The sequence below is a fragment of the Malus sylvestris genome, chromosome 9, assembly GCF_916048215.2.
Source record: "Malus sylvestris chromosome 9, drMalSylv7.2, whole genome shotgun sequence".
NCBI lineage: Eukaryota > Viridiplantae > Streptophyta > Magnoliopsida > Rosales > Rosaceae > Malus > Malus sylvestris.
Genome location: NC_062268.1, coordinates 3,568,689 through 3,588,237, shown reverse-complemented (window position 1 = coordinate 3,588,237; position 19,549 = coordinate 3,568,689). Strand labels below are relative to the sequence as shown.

Below are 19,549 nucleotides of genomic sequence, written 5' to 3'. Positions count from 1 at the left end.
AAACCACTTACATTGATGTTAAATCTCAAAAACCAAAGTGATAAATTATGACAATTTCATGAAGTTTTGTAGCTAAAAAGTCTTTAATATTTCTCATCGGAATAGTAGTTTAGGATATCTCTGTGTGTGATACATTTATTATATGAGTTTTCACAATACAATAGAAAGAAAGTTGTAACAGGGGATGTAGCTCAAATGGTAGAGCGCCCGCTTTGCATGCGGGAGGTACAGGGTTCGATCCCCTGCATCTCCATTTTTTTTAATTTTTGTTATTTTTATAAGCAAATTCTCCCTTCTCTTTTAGCTGCCCCTTAATTTCTTAGAATTTACTGCAGTTTTGAGCTTCTCTTTTTTGAACTTCTCATAATCTGCTACTGCTAGCAACATTGCATTCGACTTCAGATCGGCCATCACCGTCTTCACGAGCTATTTCAGTTGAAAACATTGATTCGGTTACTATATGTACTTGCCCTTTAAAGTTCATCAAACACATATCATGGCGGGGTTTTGAAGAACTCACCGATTCTGTAATGCTTTGCATGGTATTGTCTGAGACCCAAGCGAGGAGAGGTGGTACGATGAAGCTTAAGTTTATGTCGAATATGTTTCTGAGCCAGCTTTGTGTTCCTTGTCTATCTGAAAATATGGTTCCTTTGACGCTAAGGTTGATGTCACTTGGATCATACCCAGCAATGCCTCGGATTTCCCATCTAGTCTACACAAAAGAAAAAATAAATGTCACCGTATTAAATGGGATCCCGCTCCCGCTCCATTGTAGCTGAGAGGGATCCTTACATATTAACAGTTGTATTATTGTCGATATATCAGTAGTGGATAACAACAATAATTTGTATCCATTCCATCTACAGTTGAGCGGGATCTCGGCTACAAGGAGGATTGTGTGTGTTTGCCTGTGCGCATTATGGATTATGGTGTGCTTACAACGTCAAGCTCAAGAATCTTGGAGATGTGGTGAGGAACATGAGGAGGGTAGTCTTTCCCCATGGATTTGCATCTCAACTTTACATATAATGCAAGGTAGACAGACAGGAACAAGACTTGCATGGCCGGCATGTGAATTCTCCACTCTTCCTGCAAAAACACATTCATTCTTAAACTAGTTAACTGGGAAGCCTCCCTTCTCCCGGGGGAAAATCGAGCTATCCTTGTCAGATATTTCCTTGTGTATCTCTCTTTCACGCATGTATATCTCTCTCTTTACATGACTGCGTAGCATTCTAAGGGGACACACAACCGGTTACAAGACAAAATTTTCCTTCTCGTGATTTTGTCATTAATTAACTTTCACCCAACTGATAAAGGATGACAAAGAACTGAGAAGAAGTTCAAATTTGCATAGAAATTTAGGATATAGATTATACTAATATTTAGCACAAGAAAATGAACATTAGGCACCTCTTTTGTTTGGGTTTTCGCTGTGTCCGGAAAAATCGCTTTAAAAACCCTGTGTTCATCTTCCAAGTATTGATCAAATGAAGCCTGCAAGTTATGAAAGAGCTTGCTTCTGTGAGGGATTGTTCTTTTGTTTAAGAGAGAGAGAGAGAGAGAGAGAGAGAGATGAATATAGTACTGCAGGGGACTCATTGAGAGGAGCATCAAATGTATATCTAAAGTAAAAGTTTAAAGGCTCCCTCTGCTGCATCGTTTTCTTCGATTTTAACACCGCTTTAGCACGGCAAATCCTCTCCTGCTTCCTGATCGGCTTACACACTACATTTTCCGGCCCGAAACACATTCCGCTACCAGGACAGAACAAGGGTTGGCAGTGCCCTACAGAAAAAAGACCAGCAGCAGCAGCAGCAAACTCACCCATTTTCCTTGACCATTTTACACTTGAGCTTAATTTTAATATCGCATTTTTCTACAAGGTTAGCAGGTGGACATTTTGTTTATTGAACAAGGCAAGGGAAAAGAAGTTGCAACATCTTCAATCACACTTCCTTCCCATGTGCCACTGTTTGTTCTAAGTCAGAAATTTCAGCTCCACGCGTTATTCCTGCAGCAACTGCATTGTGCTCTAAGTCCGCATTTTCGACTCTTACCATACGTATGCAAACATGGTTTTATGCACGTTTTCTGTTTTGCCGGGATTCTAGAACCCTATTCCGTGAGATGGGACGGGACGGATGCCCGTTTTTCTAATGAATAATGCTTTGTTATATCATTGATTCCAACAAAGCATATTAACATGTTATTGATGTATTTCTGACAATTCATCCTATATTAGAAAACAAGCACCCCACGCAAACACTTGTTTTTGTAATGAACAATGCTTTGTCATATAATTGTTGCCAACAAAATGTATTGACATGTTATTGATGCATTTATGACAATTCGTTCTATAAGAGAAAACAAGCTCCCACGCAAACGCTCATTTTTGTAATGAATAATGCTTTGTCATATCAGTGTTGCCAACAAACCGTATTGACATATCATTGATGCATTTTTGACAATTCATTCTATACGAGAAAACAAGCACCGTACGCAAAGAATTTCCAAGCATTTCCATTTCACTAATGAGGAAGGTGAGAAAATAAAATACGCCACTCACTTTGCTTGATTGCTAAATTGAAAAAGCGGTTAGAGATGAAATATTTTCAACGACAAATCTTTTGCACATGAAGTAGGGACGTGAAAGATTTGAAATATCAAATGAGTGACTATTTATACCAAAACCCTAAGCAGAGAATATTGATTCAAGTCTCGAGTGGTTCATGTGGGGTGGGAGCCAAGTACAAATTGGGGAAGTGCATTTGATGGAAGTGGATGGGAAGGTGCTTACGTTATCAAGCTCAAAGATTTAACATTTTTTTCCAATTGGATGTATGTGATGGTGTGATTGGTGATTGGTGATTGGTGATGGTGACTGGTTAGGCCTAGGACAAGAATTACATGTCCCCTAATCTTGACGTGCAATAAATGTGTTTTTGATGACGAACTGTTAAATGGTGTCGTTTAAGATTAAAAAAGAAGAAGATGTAATTGCCATTCTAAAAAAGTTATTTAGTACTATAATTCTATAACAGCTTTGTAAAATATAAATTGAGTATCGTCTTAGCGTTGGATTTACATCGGTTGGAGGTCAAACAGAAAAGGATTTTTATCATCATCAAGGTATTAAATATCGGTAATATCGGAAATATCGGTAGTCTGAAAACACGGAAATATCAATTGAAATATCGGTAAAATATCGATATCGATAAAAATTACATGGAAACCACGGAAATTGTAAGAAAAACTTGGAAATTTTAATTGAAACTTTGCAAGATGTTTATTTAGTCAATTATCTATTAGTTTATCACAAAAAATTGGAAGGAAATGCATTGCATGATGGATTTAACTGATTTAAATTGATTATATAGCGAGCTGGCAAACATTGTGAGTGTAAAAAATATGTAGTAATTAATGAAAAAAGTTTAAAGACACCACAATTATTATATATAATGAATTAGTACAATATTTTACACTTTATATATTGCATTTTTTTTTCTCTCAGATAACACACACAGACTGACACATAGCCTGGATATTTTTTTAGCAGGTTTGGATTTTTTTTTTCTTCTCTCGGATAACACACACACACACACTTCAAAGTGCACCCCACTTCTACACACACACACACAGACACACTGTAACAACCCAACCCCAAATTTTTATATATTTTCGTGGTTCCCCAAATAATTATGAAATTATCGTTTTAGTCCCCTATCTTAACCAAATTTGGACCATTCATCTTGATTTCCAAATTCTCTCAAGCTACCACATGGCAGCACCCTAGCACCCTCACGTATCTCTCTCTCTCCCCACCCCGTGACCTCTTTCTCCTTCTTTCTTCTCTGCACTCACTCTCCCTCTCTCGAAGACCCTCACTCTTTCACCCTTTGACCCACACCCGAGAGCACCCACGCACACCCTTCGTGGTACTCCGTCGACGGCATCGTCATCACCTTCTACACGCCGTCGTCTCTCTCTCTCTCTTTCTCTCTCTCCCGTCGCTGCTCAACTCGACGAAACCCCAAGAACCTCCGGTGAGTTCTTCATGGGTTATGGTTAGGTAAGCCTCGAACCTCTCTTTCCGTGTTGGTTTGTTGCTTGGATGTGATTATTGAGGTTATTCTGTCCTTTTTACCAAGGATTTAGCACGGAATCAGCCCGGGAATAGGCGCACCCATCTCCGGCGAGACCGTGGGTGTCGAGAGGTTTTCCGACCACCACGGGTCGTTTCACGGCAAATGGAAGGTATAAACGCACTCTTCTTGTCTCGTGCTTTTGTTTGATACCTAGATCGGGGTCTAGAACCCTTGTTTGTGGTCGGCCGGAGCTGTAGAAGCTCCGACGTTCTTCTCCGAGTAGCACGGTTAAAAAAATATCGCGATATTTCCAAAATATCGCGATATTATCGATAATATCGCGATATTTTGCCGAAAACCATTTGGATACCTATTTAAATATCCATTACCTGAAAAACCAATAATATCGGCGATATTTCGCCGATATTACCGATATTTTCTTCCATGATCATCACCAGACATGTAATAACATAAACTATCCATGTTGAAGGCCAAGGATGAAAGTGAAACCAAATAATGGAACGAGTTTATCAATAGAGTAAACTGTAGCAACGATATCTTAATTTTAACTTAATTTGAGCAATGGTCCCTCAATTAAAAATCTATTACTATTGGTCCCTCAACTCATCAAGACGTGCAGCTATGGTCCCTCAACTAAAAATTCATTACCATTGATCCCTCAACTTTAATTCAACTAGAGAAATAGTCTCTCAATTTTAACCTAAATGGAGCAATGATCCCTCAACTTTGATCTAATTGTAGAAACGATCATTCCAACATAACTCATTTTGACAAAATTCTGACGAAGTTGACAAAAAATATCATAGCTACACGTTTTAATAAGTTGAAAGACCCCAATTGTAGCAATGATCATTCCAACATAACTCATTTTGACAAAATTCTGACGAAGTTGACGAAAATAATCATAGCTACACATTTTGATGAGTTGAGGAACCAATGGTAATGAATTTTAAGTTGAATGATCATTGCTCTAATTTGATTAAAATTAAGAAACCATTGCTACAATTTACTCATATAAATATTATCCTGGATAAATCTAGCCAAATCAAAACATAGTCTTTGAAACAAGCAATTACATCGGTCAGGGTACGAAGCTCAAACGCTAAAAATGGCCTTGTAACGCCTCCGGCATGTTGAAATAGCTATAGTGCATATCTTATTCCGTCGTAAAATGATTTCAATATACTCGACTAGCTTTGTCGGGAATCTTTCCCATGTTTCAACTCCTAAGCAGAATATGGTATTCTTAGGGCCATTCTCTGAGCAAGCCAAGGCCTTCCTGGATCTGGGTCGATGAAACGATGCTGGAGGAACTGGTCTGCTTCCTCGTCTACCAGTTCTCTAGCCCATGTCACCCGTTTCGATGGGCAACTACCTGGTCCAAAACACCTGCAATTTTCATTCAACGAGGCAAGCTTGTTAAACTCTGCCTCTACTCACGAACTCGAAAGAAACTTCAAATTTCAAAACAACAATCACTACTTCAAGAAGTTGTTACGCGCTAGAGGAGGTGAACAAAGCCACAAGCTTGAGAGGGTATATTCTACCGAAAAAGAAAGGCATGATGAACCCAATTAAAGTAAACATCTTTCCCTTCTCAGATCTGTTTAATTTTACTTTTAGGTACCCCACATGAACCATCTAAAAACAAACTAGTTTGGTTTGATAAGACACCACGTTCCTCCGAATTAAATTTCAAAACAACAATCACTACTTCAAGAAGTTGTTACGTGCAAGAGCAGGTAAACAAAGCCACAAGCTTGAGAGGGTATATTCTTCCGAAAAAGAAAGGCACGATGAACCCAATTAATTAAAGTAAACATCTTTCCGTTCTCAGCTCTGTTTAATTTTACTTCTAGGTACCCCACATGAACCATCTAAAAACAAACTGGTTAGGTTTGATAAGACACCACATTCCTCCGAAGTTATTGTAGTCCATGTCCATAGTTTGGTTTAATAAGACACAACGTTCCACCGAACGGAGGCACTGTAGAATAGAAGTACTATGCAGATAGACTAAAGTATGCATACCTGTATTCATAAAAGCAAGCACTTCGTTCATTCTCTGTTTTACCCCAATTATTCCATCCTACATGTCTGATGCATCCATCCATAAATGTATATGCAAAAACGACTCTTCCAAAAGGTCCCCACGGTCGTCCTAGATATGCATATGAAGTCCCACCATTTCCAGTTATTACACATCTGCAACAATTCAAGAAAACAGGGTTGGTTTTTGACGTAAAAGAAAACAAATCATCAATCGTTCATCAATGAAGTATAAGAAAACACAACCAAGTTTCAATCAGAAAGTATGGAACTCTAACTTGTATTAGAAAGACATAGGAAAACCGGAAAGTCTAAAGAGTCAAGAGAGTATCAATGCAAGATTTCATTCAAATATTAATTTTCTCTTTTAAATTATTATTATTAAGGGGAGAGGGAGGGTTTGAAACTGGAGACAGGGGAGTTTCAAACCCGGGACACATGGGTGGAAACCAAAACCCTATCCACTAGAATATTGGACCACATGCAAAAAATATTATAGCATAAGTATCATTATTGTCTCTTTTTCCCTAAGCTATTTTTGGTTGATAGTTACTTCTTCAAAAAAAGAGACAACTCAACATGGTTCCAAATAATTCAAGGATTCAATTGCTTATGTAAGCCACAAGCAACTTCAACCAAGATGGGCGAAAGGTTAGCAAACCAACATACCTTAAGAATACGTATCCTGTTGTCTCCTGGGAAGATTTCCTGCTCTGGGCAGTTATGAAACCTGCTGACTTGCAGTGGATATGACAATGCTCCAGAAGCGCTGAGCTATTGCCGAAAATGAAGTCCACACTTCCTTCAACATAACAATCTTTCAGATACTGCTTTCCATAATGCAAGTATAGGGTATCCTGCATTAAAAGTCGAAAGGACCCTCCACTTAGACTGATAACTGCTCTCACTTATCCTCAAATAGCTCGTGGTTACCCAGTAAAAACAGTAACAGTTTGTACCCAACAGGAAATTCAAGAAAATAACTGACTAATTGGGACAATGGGTATACCTGCCATCCAAGGAACCTGCAGTTATAGAAGGCACATCGATCAGCTGTTACTCTAATTGCCACAGCTTGACCTGATCCCTACCGAACAAAACAGAGGGAGTAAAAAGTTAAACACAATGTTCAGAGTGAATGAAGTTCAAAGAGTGAAAGGAAAATTCGAAGGACTTTGTATTACTATAAAAGACATAAGTTTGTACATTTCCAAGAACCTCTAACAACAAAGTTTAAACATTCCCCAACTTCTCTGATGACAAAGATGTTGGCTTTCAGAACCCTTAAAGTGTATTTTCGACTAAGAAAATTAGAGAAAGAGAGAATTTTAGAGCTTCATTGCTCACATTTTCTCTCCATTACCAAAAGTAAAGAAAACGAGATTTTTGCGTTGGCTGAACGTTCCAAACCCGGTTTTCCCTAATCAAAACAAAACCGAAAAATCTCCTTGTCTTCCAATCATATTATCCTTTCCTTGGAAAAGGATCCGTTCCTGGGGATCCCGGAGATCCCGTGATCATGTCTGTTCATCGTACAAATTAATTTAAAATGATTATGTGCCTACAAGAAACTAAGTGGGTTGGTAGTAAGGCAAAGGATCTAGAAAACTCAGGGTTTAAACTTTGGTATTCGGGCACAAATAGAACGAGAAACGGTGTTGGCATCATCGTGGACAAGACCTTGGTACAAGATGTTGTAGATATCAAGAGGGTAGGAGATAGAATCATGGCAATCAAGATTGTAATAGGACAAGAACTTATCAATGTGATTAGTGCGTACGCACCTCAAGTAGGGTTGGATACGAGTTCGAAGGAGAAATTTTGGGAAGATCTTGGAGACTTGGTGCAAGGAATTGCTCAGACGGAGAAGTTATTTATAGGAGGAGATTTAAATGGACACGTGGGCAGGGAGACAGGCAACTATGGAGGTTTTCATGGTGGCCATGGTTTTGGGGAGAGAAACGAGGATGGGGAAGCTATCTTGGATTTTGCAATGGCATATGATCTCTTCTTAGCCAACACCTTCTTTAAGAAGAGAGAAGAACATGTGATTACCTACAAGAGTGGGTCGTCAAAAACACAAATAGATTTTCTTCTAATGAGGAAAGGGGATCGTATAACTTGTAAGGATTGCAAAGTTATACCAGGAGAGAGCGTGGCTAATCAACATCGCTTGTTGGTGATGGATGTACATATCAAAAGAGTAAGACAAAAGAACAAGACTTGGAAGTGCCCAAGAACTAGATGGTGGAATCTAAAAGAAGAAAAACAAGCCATTTTCAAAGAGAAGGTAATCACCCAATGTGTGTGGGATAGAGAGGGGGAAGCTAGCCAAATGTGGGATTCCATGGCTAGTTGTATCCGAAAAGTAGCAAAAGAGGTATTAGGAGAGTCCAAGGGCTTTGCCCCACACCAAAAGGAATCTTGGTGGTGGAATGAGGAGGTACAAACAAAGGTGAAGGCTAAGAAGGAATGTTGTAAAGCCTTATACAAGGAGAGGACCGATGAAAATGGTGAAAGGTATAGAAAAGCGAAGCAAGAGGCGAAGAAAGCTGTCAGAGAAGCTAAGTTAGCGGCTTACGACGATATGTATAAACGACTAGATACCAAAGAAGGAGAGTTGGATATCTATAAACTAGCTAGAGCAAGGGAAAAGAAGACAAGGGACCTAAACCAAGTGAGGTGCATCAAGGATGAGGATGGAAAGGTTCTTGCTACAGAGAACGCGGTTAAAGACAGATGGAGAGGTTATTTTCATAATCTTTTCAATGAAGGACATGAAAGGAGTGCTTCTTTAGGGGAGTTGAGTAACTCAGAAGAGTGTAGAAACTACTCCTTTTATCGTCGAATCCGGAAGGAAGAAGTGGTTGTAGCTTTGAAGAAGATGAAGCATAGAAAAGCAATAGGCCCAGACGATATACCAATCGAAGTGTGGAAAGTTTTGGGAGAGACAGGTATAACATGGCTCACTGACCTTTTCAATAGGATTTTGAAAACGAAGAAGATGCCAAATGAGTGGCGAACGAGCACTTTGGTGCCTATCTACAAGAATAAGGGCGACGTACAAAATTGCATGAACTATAGGGGTATTAAGCTAATGAGTCATACAATGAAGCTCTGGGAGAGAGTCATTGAGCATAGATTGAGGCAAGAGACACGGGTTTCGGACAACCAATTCGGGTTCATGCCAGGGCGCTCAACCATGGAGGCAATCTATCTCTTACGAAGATTGATGGAAAGATATAGAGATGGGAAAAAGGATTTACACATGGTCTTTATAGATTTGGAAAAAGCGTATGATAGGGTCCCAAGAGACATTCTTTGGAGGATTTTAGAGAAGAAAGGAGTACGAGTAGCATATATCCAAGCTATAAAGGATATGTATAAAGGAGCAAAGACTGCCGTAAGAACTCATGAAGGACAAACCGAAAGCTTTCCCATAACTGTAGGATTACATCAAGGCTCATCCTTAAGTCCTTACCTTTTTGCGTTGGTAATGGATGAGTTAACAGGACATATTCAAGATGATATTCCTTGGTGTATGCTTTTCGCAGACGATATAGTGTTGATAGATGAAACTCAGGAAGGGGTAAATGCAAAGCTTAACCTTTGGAGAGAAGTGTTGGAATCTAAAGGTCTTCGCCTAAGCCGATCAAAGACAGAATATATGGAGTGCAAGTTCAGTGCAAATGGAGGCCAAAACGAGTTAGGGGTGAGGATCGGAGATCAAGAAATACCAAAGAGCGACCGTTTTCGTTACCTAGGATCTATCTTGCAAAAGAACGGAGAATTAGATGGAGATCTCAACCATAGAATACAAGCTGGATGGATGAAGTGGAAGAGTGCATCCGGCGTGTTGTGTGACCGCCGTATGCCACTGAAGCTCAAGGGAAAATTTTATAGGACGGCAATAAGGCCGGCGATGCTGTATGGCACAGAATGTTGGGCGGTGAAACATCAACACGTACACAAAATGGGTGTAGCGGAGATGAGGATGCTTCGTTGGATGTGTGGGCACACGAGAAAGGATAAGATTAGGAATGAGGATATCCGGGGTAAAGTAGGAGTAGCCGAAATTGAAGGAAAGATGAGAGAAAATCGGTTACGGTGGTTTGGACATGTGCAAAGAAGGCCTACTGACGCTCCGATTAGAAGATGCGACTATGGGACAGAGGTTCAGGGCCGAAGGGGTAGAGGAAGACCTAGGAAAACTTTGGAAGAGACTCTAAGAAAAGACTTAGAGTACTTGGATCTAACGAAGGACATGACACAGGATCGAGCACAATGGCGTTCTAAGATTCATATAGCCGATCCCACTCAGTGACTTGGATTTTCCAAGTCTCCAACCAAGAAGTTTTCCTCACTCGGGAAATTAAGGGAACACTACCCCAACCTACATGCTCCACTCAGAAAGCTTCAACATACAAGCTTCAACAAAAGAAAATTCAAAGAACTTAGCGAAGAAGGCTTTGGTGTATTTAACACAATACGTTGAAATGAAGGAAAACTTATTTATTGATATCCCCGATAAGCTACAAATATGTACATATACATGAGTCAAAATAAACACACAAGAGGGAGCCTTCACAAAGGTTGCTTAGGAGAAGTCTCAGCAGTCGGTAGAGCCCCAGAAAGAGAAGGCACCGGAGGGGGATCATTTGGAGCCTCAGTACTGGACAGAACCCTAGGAGGAGGAGGCATCAGAGGTTGATCATTTGGAGCTTCATTACGCGGTACAGCCCCAGAAGACGAAGGCAATAAATGCCTTTGGAACAAACCCACAAATCTCTGATGATCAAGTAAAACCTGACCATCAGTTTCCTTCATCTGGTCAAGCTTCCTCTTCATGTTTGTAGCATAGTCATGTGCGAGCCGGTGCAACTGTTTATTCTCATGCTTGAGCCCTCTAATCTCCTGTTTGAGACTCATCACTTCAGCCGCCAATGATTCAACTTGGCGGGTTCGAGCAAATAGGCGTTGGGCCATATTAGACACAGAACCTGCACACTGAACACTGAGAGCCAGCGAATCCTTAACAGCTAACTCATCAGACCGTTTGGAAAGTAGTCTGTTATCTTTGGGAGTGAGAAGGTTCCTGGCCACCACCGCAGCGGTCATATCATTCTTCATCACGGAATCCCCAACGGTAAGAGGACCAGTTTGGGAGACGAAGGATGGGCGCCATATGTTGTCTGGAGAAGGCGGGGCTGCCTCTTCAACAAGGTTCAAGTCAAAACGACGGTCGGAGGGGCCAGACATTTTCAAAGGTGTTGAAGAGAGAAGAGGTCGGACAAATCAAGATATTAGAAGTGCAAGAATGAAGCTTCTACTGGTGGAGATTCAAGTGTGCTTTGGAACTTAATGCCAGCCTCTATAAAAATCTGCACTCGACGGAGCTTCAGAAATCAAAGAGGCGCCTGCTCAGAAATCGAAGAGGCGTTTGCTTTCTCAAAAGTTGGGCTGCTTAGAGATCACGAGGGTTGATCTCAGAAATCGAAGAGCCGTTTGCTTTCTCAAAAGTTGGGCTGCTCAAAGACCACGAAGGCCGATCTCAGAAATCGAAGAGGCGCTCGCTTTCTCAAAAGCTGGGCTCCCTAGAGACCACGAGGGCCGATCTCAGAAATCGAAGAGGCACCTACTTTTCCAGCCTTGTCAGCACCTGTCACACGCACACTCAGCTTTGCGGAAATTATGGGCATTCTGTCAAAGACTTCTGGGGAAGTAGAAAACACATGAATCTTACTGTTCAATCACCCACTTCCCACACGCAACAATAGCTCATGGGTACCACAGATAACTTTGCCAAAGTTCTCTGCCAAAGTTGAGCACGTGAAGCTTGCAGCTCCCACTACATCGCTCTGACCAAGAAGGGTAAAAGAATAGCAAAGAAACAGCACTAACAAAGTTTAGACCCATAAATTTTGAAGGTCTAGCTACCATATTATTACCCACAAGGGTAAAGGAACAGTACCACTGCTGGATAATTGGAAAGTCCATGTATGTCAACCTCTGTGCTTCGTGGCAAGGTAGACTAGCAAACATGCCCAACCTTTACTCACATTCGAGAAAACACTCCCAATAAGATTGCTTGCTCCAAAATCGAAGAGGCACCGTCCTCCGAATCTAAAGAGCCAGACTCCTAACATGACTACTTTCTTAAAAATCGAAGAGCGGGTAAAGGAACAGTACCATTGCTGGATAATTGGAAAGTCCCTGTGTGTCAACCTCTGTGCTTCGTGGCAAGGTAGACTAGCAAACATGCCCAACCTTTACTCACATTCGAGAAAACACTCCCAACAAGATTGCTTGCTCCAAAATCGAAGAGGCACCACCCTCCGAATCTCAAGAGCCACTCTCCCAACATGATTACTTTCTCAAAAATCGAAGAGACACTGCTCCCCGAATCTCGAGAGCCAGACCCCCAGCATGATTGCTTTCTCAAAAATCGGTGAGGCACCGTTCTCCGAATCAATCGAAGAGGCGCTCGCTTTCTCAAAAGCTGGGCTGCTCAGAGACCACGAGGGCCGATCTCAGAAATCGAAGAGGCACCTACTTTTCTAGCCTTGTCAGCACCTGTCACACGCACACTCAGCTTTGCAGAAATTATGGGCATTTTGTCGAAGACTTCTGGTGAAGTAGAAAGCACATGAATCTTACTGTTCAATCACCCACTTCCCACACGCAACAATAACTCATGGGTACCACAGATCACTTTGCCAAAGTTCTCTGCCAAAGTTGAGCACGTGAAGCTTGCAGCTCCCACTACATCGCTCTGACCAAGAAAGGTAAAAGAATAGCAAAGAAACAGCACTAACAAAGTTTAGACACATAAATTTTGAAGGTCTAGCTACCATATTATTACCCACAAGGGTAAAGGAACAGTACCACTGCTGGATAATTGGAAAGTCCCTGTGTGTCAACCTCTGTGCTTCGTGGCAAGGTAGACTAGCAAACATGCCCAACCTTTACTCACATTCGAGAAAACAGTCCCAACAAGATTGCTTGCTCCAAAATCGAAGAGGCACCGTCTTCCGAATCTCGAGAGCCAGACTCCCAACATGACTACTTTCTCAAAATCGAAGAGAGGGTAAAGGAACAGTACCATTGCTGGATAATTGGAAAGTCCCTGTGTGTCAACCTTTGTGCTTCGTGGCAAGGTAGACTAGCAAACATGTCCAACCTTTACTCACATTCGAGACAACACTCCCAACAAGATTGCTTGCTCCAAAATCGAAGAGGCACCGCCTTCCGAATCTCGAGAGCCAGACTCCCAACATGATTACTTCCTCAAAAATCGAAGAGACACTGCTCTCCGAATCTCGAGAGTCAGACTCCCAGCATGATTGCTTTCTCAAAAATCGAAGAGGCATCGTTCTCCGAATCTCGAGAGCCAGATACCACAGACCACTTTTTCAAAGTGCTCTGACAGAGTTAAAACATGTGAAACTGGCAGCTCCCACTACCGTGCTATGACCAAGCAGGGTAAAGGAATAGCATTACTACTTGTTGTTAGGGAGACTCCTATATATGTCGACCTCCATCCCCAACGGACAGGCAGACCTGCAAAAATGCTCAACCCTTCATCATATCTGAGAGGGCACTCCCAACGAAGCCTTTCGAAATATTCAGCTTTCTTTCCCCCCGATAATACCTCTGCAAACAAGCTATACTAGAGCAAGAATATCTCATATCATCAGGGTTAAAAGCAAGAGTATCTCATATCATGCTTTTTCCCTGTTTTTTCTTTTGGCCTTGTTTTTACCTGCAAGACAAGGAGAAAGAGAGCAATCAGTCAGTACTTGGAATCAAGCTTCCAGCCAGGAATTGACTGCCTGGAACCCCTTACCTGATTACTTACCTGGCATTGCTCACGAGTACTCATCTTCATCATCTTATGTTTCCAGGGAAGATTCCGCATCTGCTTGAGGAACAGATAGGGCAAGTGCGAAGGATACAAGGAAGCATGTGGAGACAAGCGTAACAGCACACGTGCCGATACATCCATTACTCTGTCAAAAGCAAAAGTATCCCATATCAGCAGGGTGGAACGTACTCTAGATTTGATGGACTTGTTTTGACCCTCAAATTCTTCAGTCGGCCTTATACTCTGGAGGAAACCAGAAAACCCTCCAGCTCAGTTCAAGAATAAGCCTGTGGAAAGTTACTTCTTCAAAAGCAAAAGTATCTCATATCATCTCTTCTCATTTTTCTTCTCTTTATCCTTCATGCTGCTGCAAGATGGGGAGAAGGTGAACAATCAGTCGGAGCTCTGATTGCTTACCTTGTCTGTCACCTCTTTCAGCAGACCCCCTAGCTCGGCGACTTGGGGGACTCCTACTACATGGTTTGTATCGCGCTTGACCAAGCCTGAAACTACAAGTAAGCTTCAAGTGAAATTGATACATTACCTTGTGCATCTCCACCAGTTAAAGATACCACCCCTGGATGGAGGAAGAGTACTTCCAGAGAAGATGCCACATCTACCTATGAGACAGATAAGGCAAGTCAAGACGACACCACACTCCGATACTTAGAAGTTTCGTGATTACGAGATCATTATCCCACAATATTTCCTAATGTCATTTGTACTAAATCATTCACTCGTACTCACTAAAGGAGAGCTTGAACCTATGTACTTGTGTAAACCCTTCACAATTAATGAGAACTCTTCTATTCCGTGGGCGTAGCCAATCTGGGTGAACCACGTACATCTTGTGTTTGCTTTCCTATCTCTATCCATTTATATACTTATCCACACTAATGACCGGAGCAATCTAGCGAAGATCACAAAAAGCGACCGTTTTCGTTACCTAGGATCTATCTTGCAAGAGAACGGAGAATTAGATGGAGATCTCAACCATAGAATACGAGCTGGATGGAAAGAGTGCATCCGGCGTGTTGTGTGACCGTCGTAGGCCACTGAAGCTCAAGGGAAAATTTTATAGGACGGCAATAAGGCCAGCGATGTTGTATGGCAGAGAATGTTGGGTGGTGAAGCATCAACACGTACACAAAATGGGTGTAGCGGAGATGAGGATGCTTCGTGGGATGTGTGGGCACACGAGAAAGGATAAGATTGGGAATGAGGATATCCGAGGTAAAGTAGGAGTAGCCGAAATTGTAGGAAAGATGAGAGAAAATCGGCTCTGGTGATTTGGACATGTGCAAAGAAGGCCGACTGACGCTCCGGTTCGAAGATGTGACTACGAGACAGAGGTTCAGGGCCGAAGGGGTAGAGGAAGACTTAGGAAAACTTTGGAAGAGACTCTAAGAAAAGACTTAGAGTACTTGGATCTAACGGAGGGCATGACACAAAACCGAGCGCAATGGCGTTCTAGGATTCATATAGCCGACCCCACTTAGTGGGAAAAGGCTTTGTTGTTGTTGTTGTTGTTGTTGTTGATTTCTGACCGCCACCATGTACGATGAACAGACACAATCACAGGATCCTTGATCCCCAGGAAAAGGATCCTCGCCGGAACCTTTTCCCCTTTCCTTCAATCCCAAATAAGATGTCAAAAACCTGGTTAATCCAACGAAACTAGTAACTCCAACATTCATAACACTCCACAGAAGAAAACCAAAACAAAACAAAACAAACCAACAGGTTCAAAATTTCAACTTCAGATTACAAGTTTCACCATGCTCAATATACAGAAATGCAATCAAAAGATGCAAACTTTGAACTGTAACTAAATAATGAAACGAAACCAAGAACAGAAACAAAGCTAACCTCGGGAGCTGAGTTCTCAAAAGTGATGTTCTCTGCAATAAAATCCTCTCCTTCCACAATAGCACTCCCACACCCGAAAGTCCCAGTTCCGATCACCCGAGAAGCCTAGCAAAAACCCACAACGTCAGCAAAACCCTTCATCCACGTGTCGAAAACCCTACTGGGTAGCATAAAAAAAGGGTACCACCTCACCTGGTGGTGCTCGATTTTGGTGGCGGTGTTGTTCCAGGTGAGCACAGTGAGCTCCGGAGCCAGACCCGCGAGCGTGATGAGGTTCTTCGTCTTGGGCACGTACACTGGCTGCCGGTAGATTCCGGAAGCGACGCGAATCACGGTGCGACGGGTGTTGCAGAGAGGAACGGCGTCGATGGCCTCCTGCACCGTCCGGAAGTCGCCGGAGCCATCCTGCGCGACCCTGAGAACAAGGGCCGCCATTTCTCACGATCTGGGAACTCTCCGAAGTGGGAATTTGTTAAAGTTTGTGTCTTTGCATGCAGTGGCGATTGGATCGATGGTGGCGAAGATTAAAAGCAGAGTATCGGTCCAGCCAGCCGGACCGACAGTGACAGAGGATCAGATAAAAAATGTTTAAAGTTTAGTTCTTGGAATCTGGTAATGTAGGCCTTGTAATGGGCCGGGTTATTGTTTGAAGAAGCCCAAATTTGAGGCCATAGTCCAAAGAGCCCATAGAAAGGTACATGTGGCCCAATACTCACAAGTTTTCGATACGAATTTCAAATCTGATTAATAAGGGTACATGAGAAGTAAAAACGAGTGTGAATAACATTACTATTTGCAATTACATGGACAAAATTTAAATAAAACCCTCTAAATAATGCAGACCACTGTAAAATTTATGGTAAATAATGAAACGAAAAAGTGTAAATTTAGCCTTGAGATTGCACTTTTTGACACGATTTTTCGCAGGAGAAATTGTCAACCGCCATATAAAGAGCATTAAGCAACATTTAAGACTTGTATTCTTATCATCAGGAAAAGTTAATCAAAATTCGATATTACAAAAATGACGCGTTACCGCTCGTACTACGCGACGAAGGATACCAACGACGGCGCTGACATGTTCGACGAGTATGACCCGACGCCGTACGAGGGCGGGTACGACATGGGATTGACGTATGGCCGGCCTCTACAACCTACGGAGAAGACGTGCTACCGCCACTCGTCGGGGTCGGCCTCCGATGATAGCAATGAGCCGGAGTTCCCGTCGTGCAAGGAGTCGTCTGCATACGACGAGGAGGCCGTAAAAGAGTACAGCAGCTACGCCCGACCGTCGCACGAGGGCGACCAGTACAATATTGGGAAACAGAATATGGGTGGTGGGAAAGAGAAGGGGTATGGAGAAGGGCGGAAAAGCGGGTCTTTTGACGACGAGGAGAGTACTCCTGCAGGGGAAGGAGGCTATGGTCGCAAGAAATATGTGAGAAACCACTCTTATTCTCTTTATTTGGAATCATACATTATGTGTTTAGTTGACATGCACGTATGTTTTATGTGTTTACTAGTCCATCTACACGTGATAAAAGAAATAGGGTTCTTTAGGTATAAGCCCATGCAACACTTATTTCCTTGACAAAAACCCATCTCGTTTTAAACATTCAAATAAAACCCAAATTTGAAATAAATTGCCATGTAAACAAATAAATACCTATTATTTTTAAAATATTTACAATTGTGCCACAACACTCTAATTATGTTGATGAATTTAATTACCCCCATAATTATAGCAAATAAGTGCTTTATTATTACAAAGTATCTACTTTATACTTGCCTTACCATCATCTGTTCCATTTCTTTTTTTTGTTTGACAATCATTGTAGGTAAATTATTTTGCATGTATACATTATTCACATTTTGTTGTTATTATATCTGTGTGAAATAAATTACCTATATTTTTAAGTAGAATAAAGGTAATTAATTAACTTTGAATCAATTGGCTAAAAACATCCTTTGATTTTGTAGGTAAATAATTTTGCATGTATTATTACATATACTAGGCACATTTGTTATTATTATGTGTTGTTTGCAATCAATCAACATTCATTTATTCAGTAGGTAAATTACAAAAGTATCCACTTTATACTTGTCTCACCATCATCTGTTCCATTTCTTATATTTGTTTGACAATCATTGTCGGTAAATTATTTTGCATGTATACATTAGGCACATTTTGTTATTATTATATCTGTGTGAAATAAATTACCTATATTTTTAAGTAGAATATAGGTAATTAATTAACTTTGAATCAATTGGCTAAAAACATCCTTTTATTTTTTAGGTAAATTATTTTGCATGTATTATTACATATACTAGGCACATTTGTTATTATTATGTGTTGTTTGCAATCAATCAACATTCATTTATTTTGTAGGTAAATTATTTTGCATGTATTATTACATATGTTAGGCACGTTTTGATATTATTATATATATGTGAATGCAAATAGCTTAAATAACTTTTGAATCAAACAATATTTATTTATTTATTACATAGGTAAATTATTTTGCATGTATTATTTTACCTGGAACTTATATTGTTATTTTATATATGTAAAATATTGGTAATTTTGAATAAAATAACATTTGTATATTTGTGAATAAATGCTAATTTACTTGTTACAATTATTTGAAAGGAAAAAAAATGCTCATTTTTACATAAATGTGAAAACAACCATATAAGGAAACAAAACTCTAATGTCATGTAATTTTTGTTATTAATATGCATTGAAATCATGACACTCAAAATTTTCTTTTCCAAATCTGCATAAACATTTCAAAACATTTAATTGAATGACATAATATCATATAAATGTAGATAACAAGTAATAAACCCAAAATCAATAATATTAGGGGTAATTTAGACATCCAAAAATACCAATTTTGCCAGGTCATACTTAATTATGGATATTGCTTAGTTGGAGCCTAGTCATTGGGTTTTTATTAGAAAATTTTACAAATGGGGGTTTTAGTTAATGAAAATTGAATTCCAAGGGGTATACTCATATTTTCAGAAAGAAATAAACGTATTAAAAACATATGCATCAAACATGCCAGATGTAAATGAGAAAAAACGCATTATGTTTTAAAATTTTGAATTAAGTTTGTCTTATGACATGAATGTATGTTTTATGTGTTCATTTATCGTATCACGTTACTTTAACGAGAGTGAACCAACCATACATGCACGTTAGAATTTGCAAAGTGTTTCTTTAGGTGTTTGTATCTAAACGTTGTGCTGTTATCTGTTGCATGCATGCAGTCTACGTCTCCTGGTGGCAGTCGATCATCATGGTGGCCGGGATGCTGTACTAGCGACCAAGCAATTCAGTAACTAATATCCGTCGGGTACTCATGTCCTGTGCCATCCTTCTTAAATTGATCTTATGGCATTGTTCACTGCTTAGTTTGATTGCAAATTTGTCTCGACACCCTATGAAAATGTACGTATACAAATCGCTTGGGTGCAGTGGAATCAACTTTTTGTTGTTTTATTGCCTTGAAGAATACTTACATAGATCGTCCTCCGCTCAAAGTTTTCGAAGCCAAATTAAGTGATTCGAGCAAAGATGGTGTCAAAATTGTTCGAACACATCACTTTAAAGAAACTTGGGTCCATTCAACTACACTCACAAAGAGTG

At 40.6% G+C, this 19,549-nt stretch overlaps 3 protein-coding genes and 1 non-coding gene across 4 annotated transcripts; 2 read left to right on the top strand and 2 right to left on the bottom strand.

The window, feature by feature from the left end:
- Positions 1-64: 64 nt before the first annotated feature.
- LOC126583747 (uncharacterized) lies at positions 65-2,105 on the bottom strand. Its single transcript, XM_050248259.1, has 5 exons — positions 1,592-2,105; positions 1,417-1,500; positions 943-1,092; positions 521-715; positions 65-426 (listed from the first exon to the last, which is right to left on the bottom strand). Exons 1-5 carry the CDS (start codon positions 1,832-1,834, stop codon positions 301-303), a joined length of 798 nt encoding a protein of 265 aa, XP_050104216.1. The 5' UTR covers positions 1,835-2,105; the 3' UTR covers positions 65-300.
- Positions 181-253, top strand: TRNAA-UGC (transfer RNA alanine (anticodon UGC)). Its single transcript has one exon. It is a non-coding gene; the product is annotated as a tRNA-Ala (tRNA).
- Positions 2,106-5,059: 2,954 nt separating the features above from the next.
- Positions 5,060-16,471, bottom strand: LOC126583745 (pectinesterase 31-like). Its single transcript, XM_050248257.1, has 6 exons — positions 16,087-16,471; positions 15,895-15,999; positions 7,171-7,248; positions 6,831-7,018; positions 6,144-6,317; positions 5,060-5,501 (listed from the first exon to the last, which is right to left on the bottom strand). Exons 1-6 carry the CDS (start codon positions 16,327-16,329, stop codon positions 5,339-5,341), a joined length of 951 nt encoding a protein of 316 aa, XP_050104214.1. The 5' UTR covers positions 16,330-16,471; the 3' UTR covers positions 5,060-5,338.
- Positions 16,472-16,591: 120 nt separating this feature from the next.
- Positions 16,592-19,536, top strand: LOC126583751 (uncharacterized protein At5g39570-like). Its single transcript, XM_050248265.1, has 2 exons — positions 16,592-17,332; positions 19,171-19,536. The coding sequence occupies exons 1-2, from the start codon at positions 16,919-16,921 to the stop codon at positions 19,240-19,242; spliced, it is 486 nt and encodes a 161-aa protein (XP_050104222.1). The 5' UTR covers positions 16,592-16,918; the 3' UTR covers positions 19,243-19,536.
- The last annotated feature ends 13 nt before the right edge of the window (positions 19,537-19,549 follow it).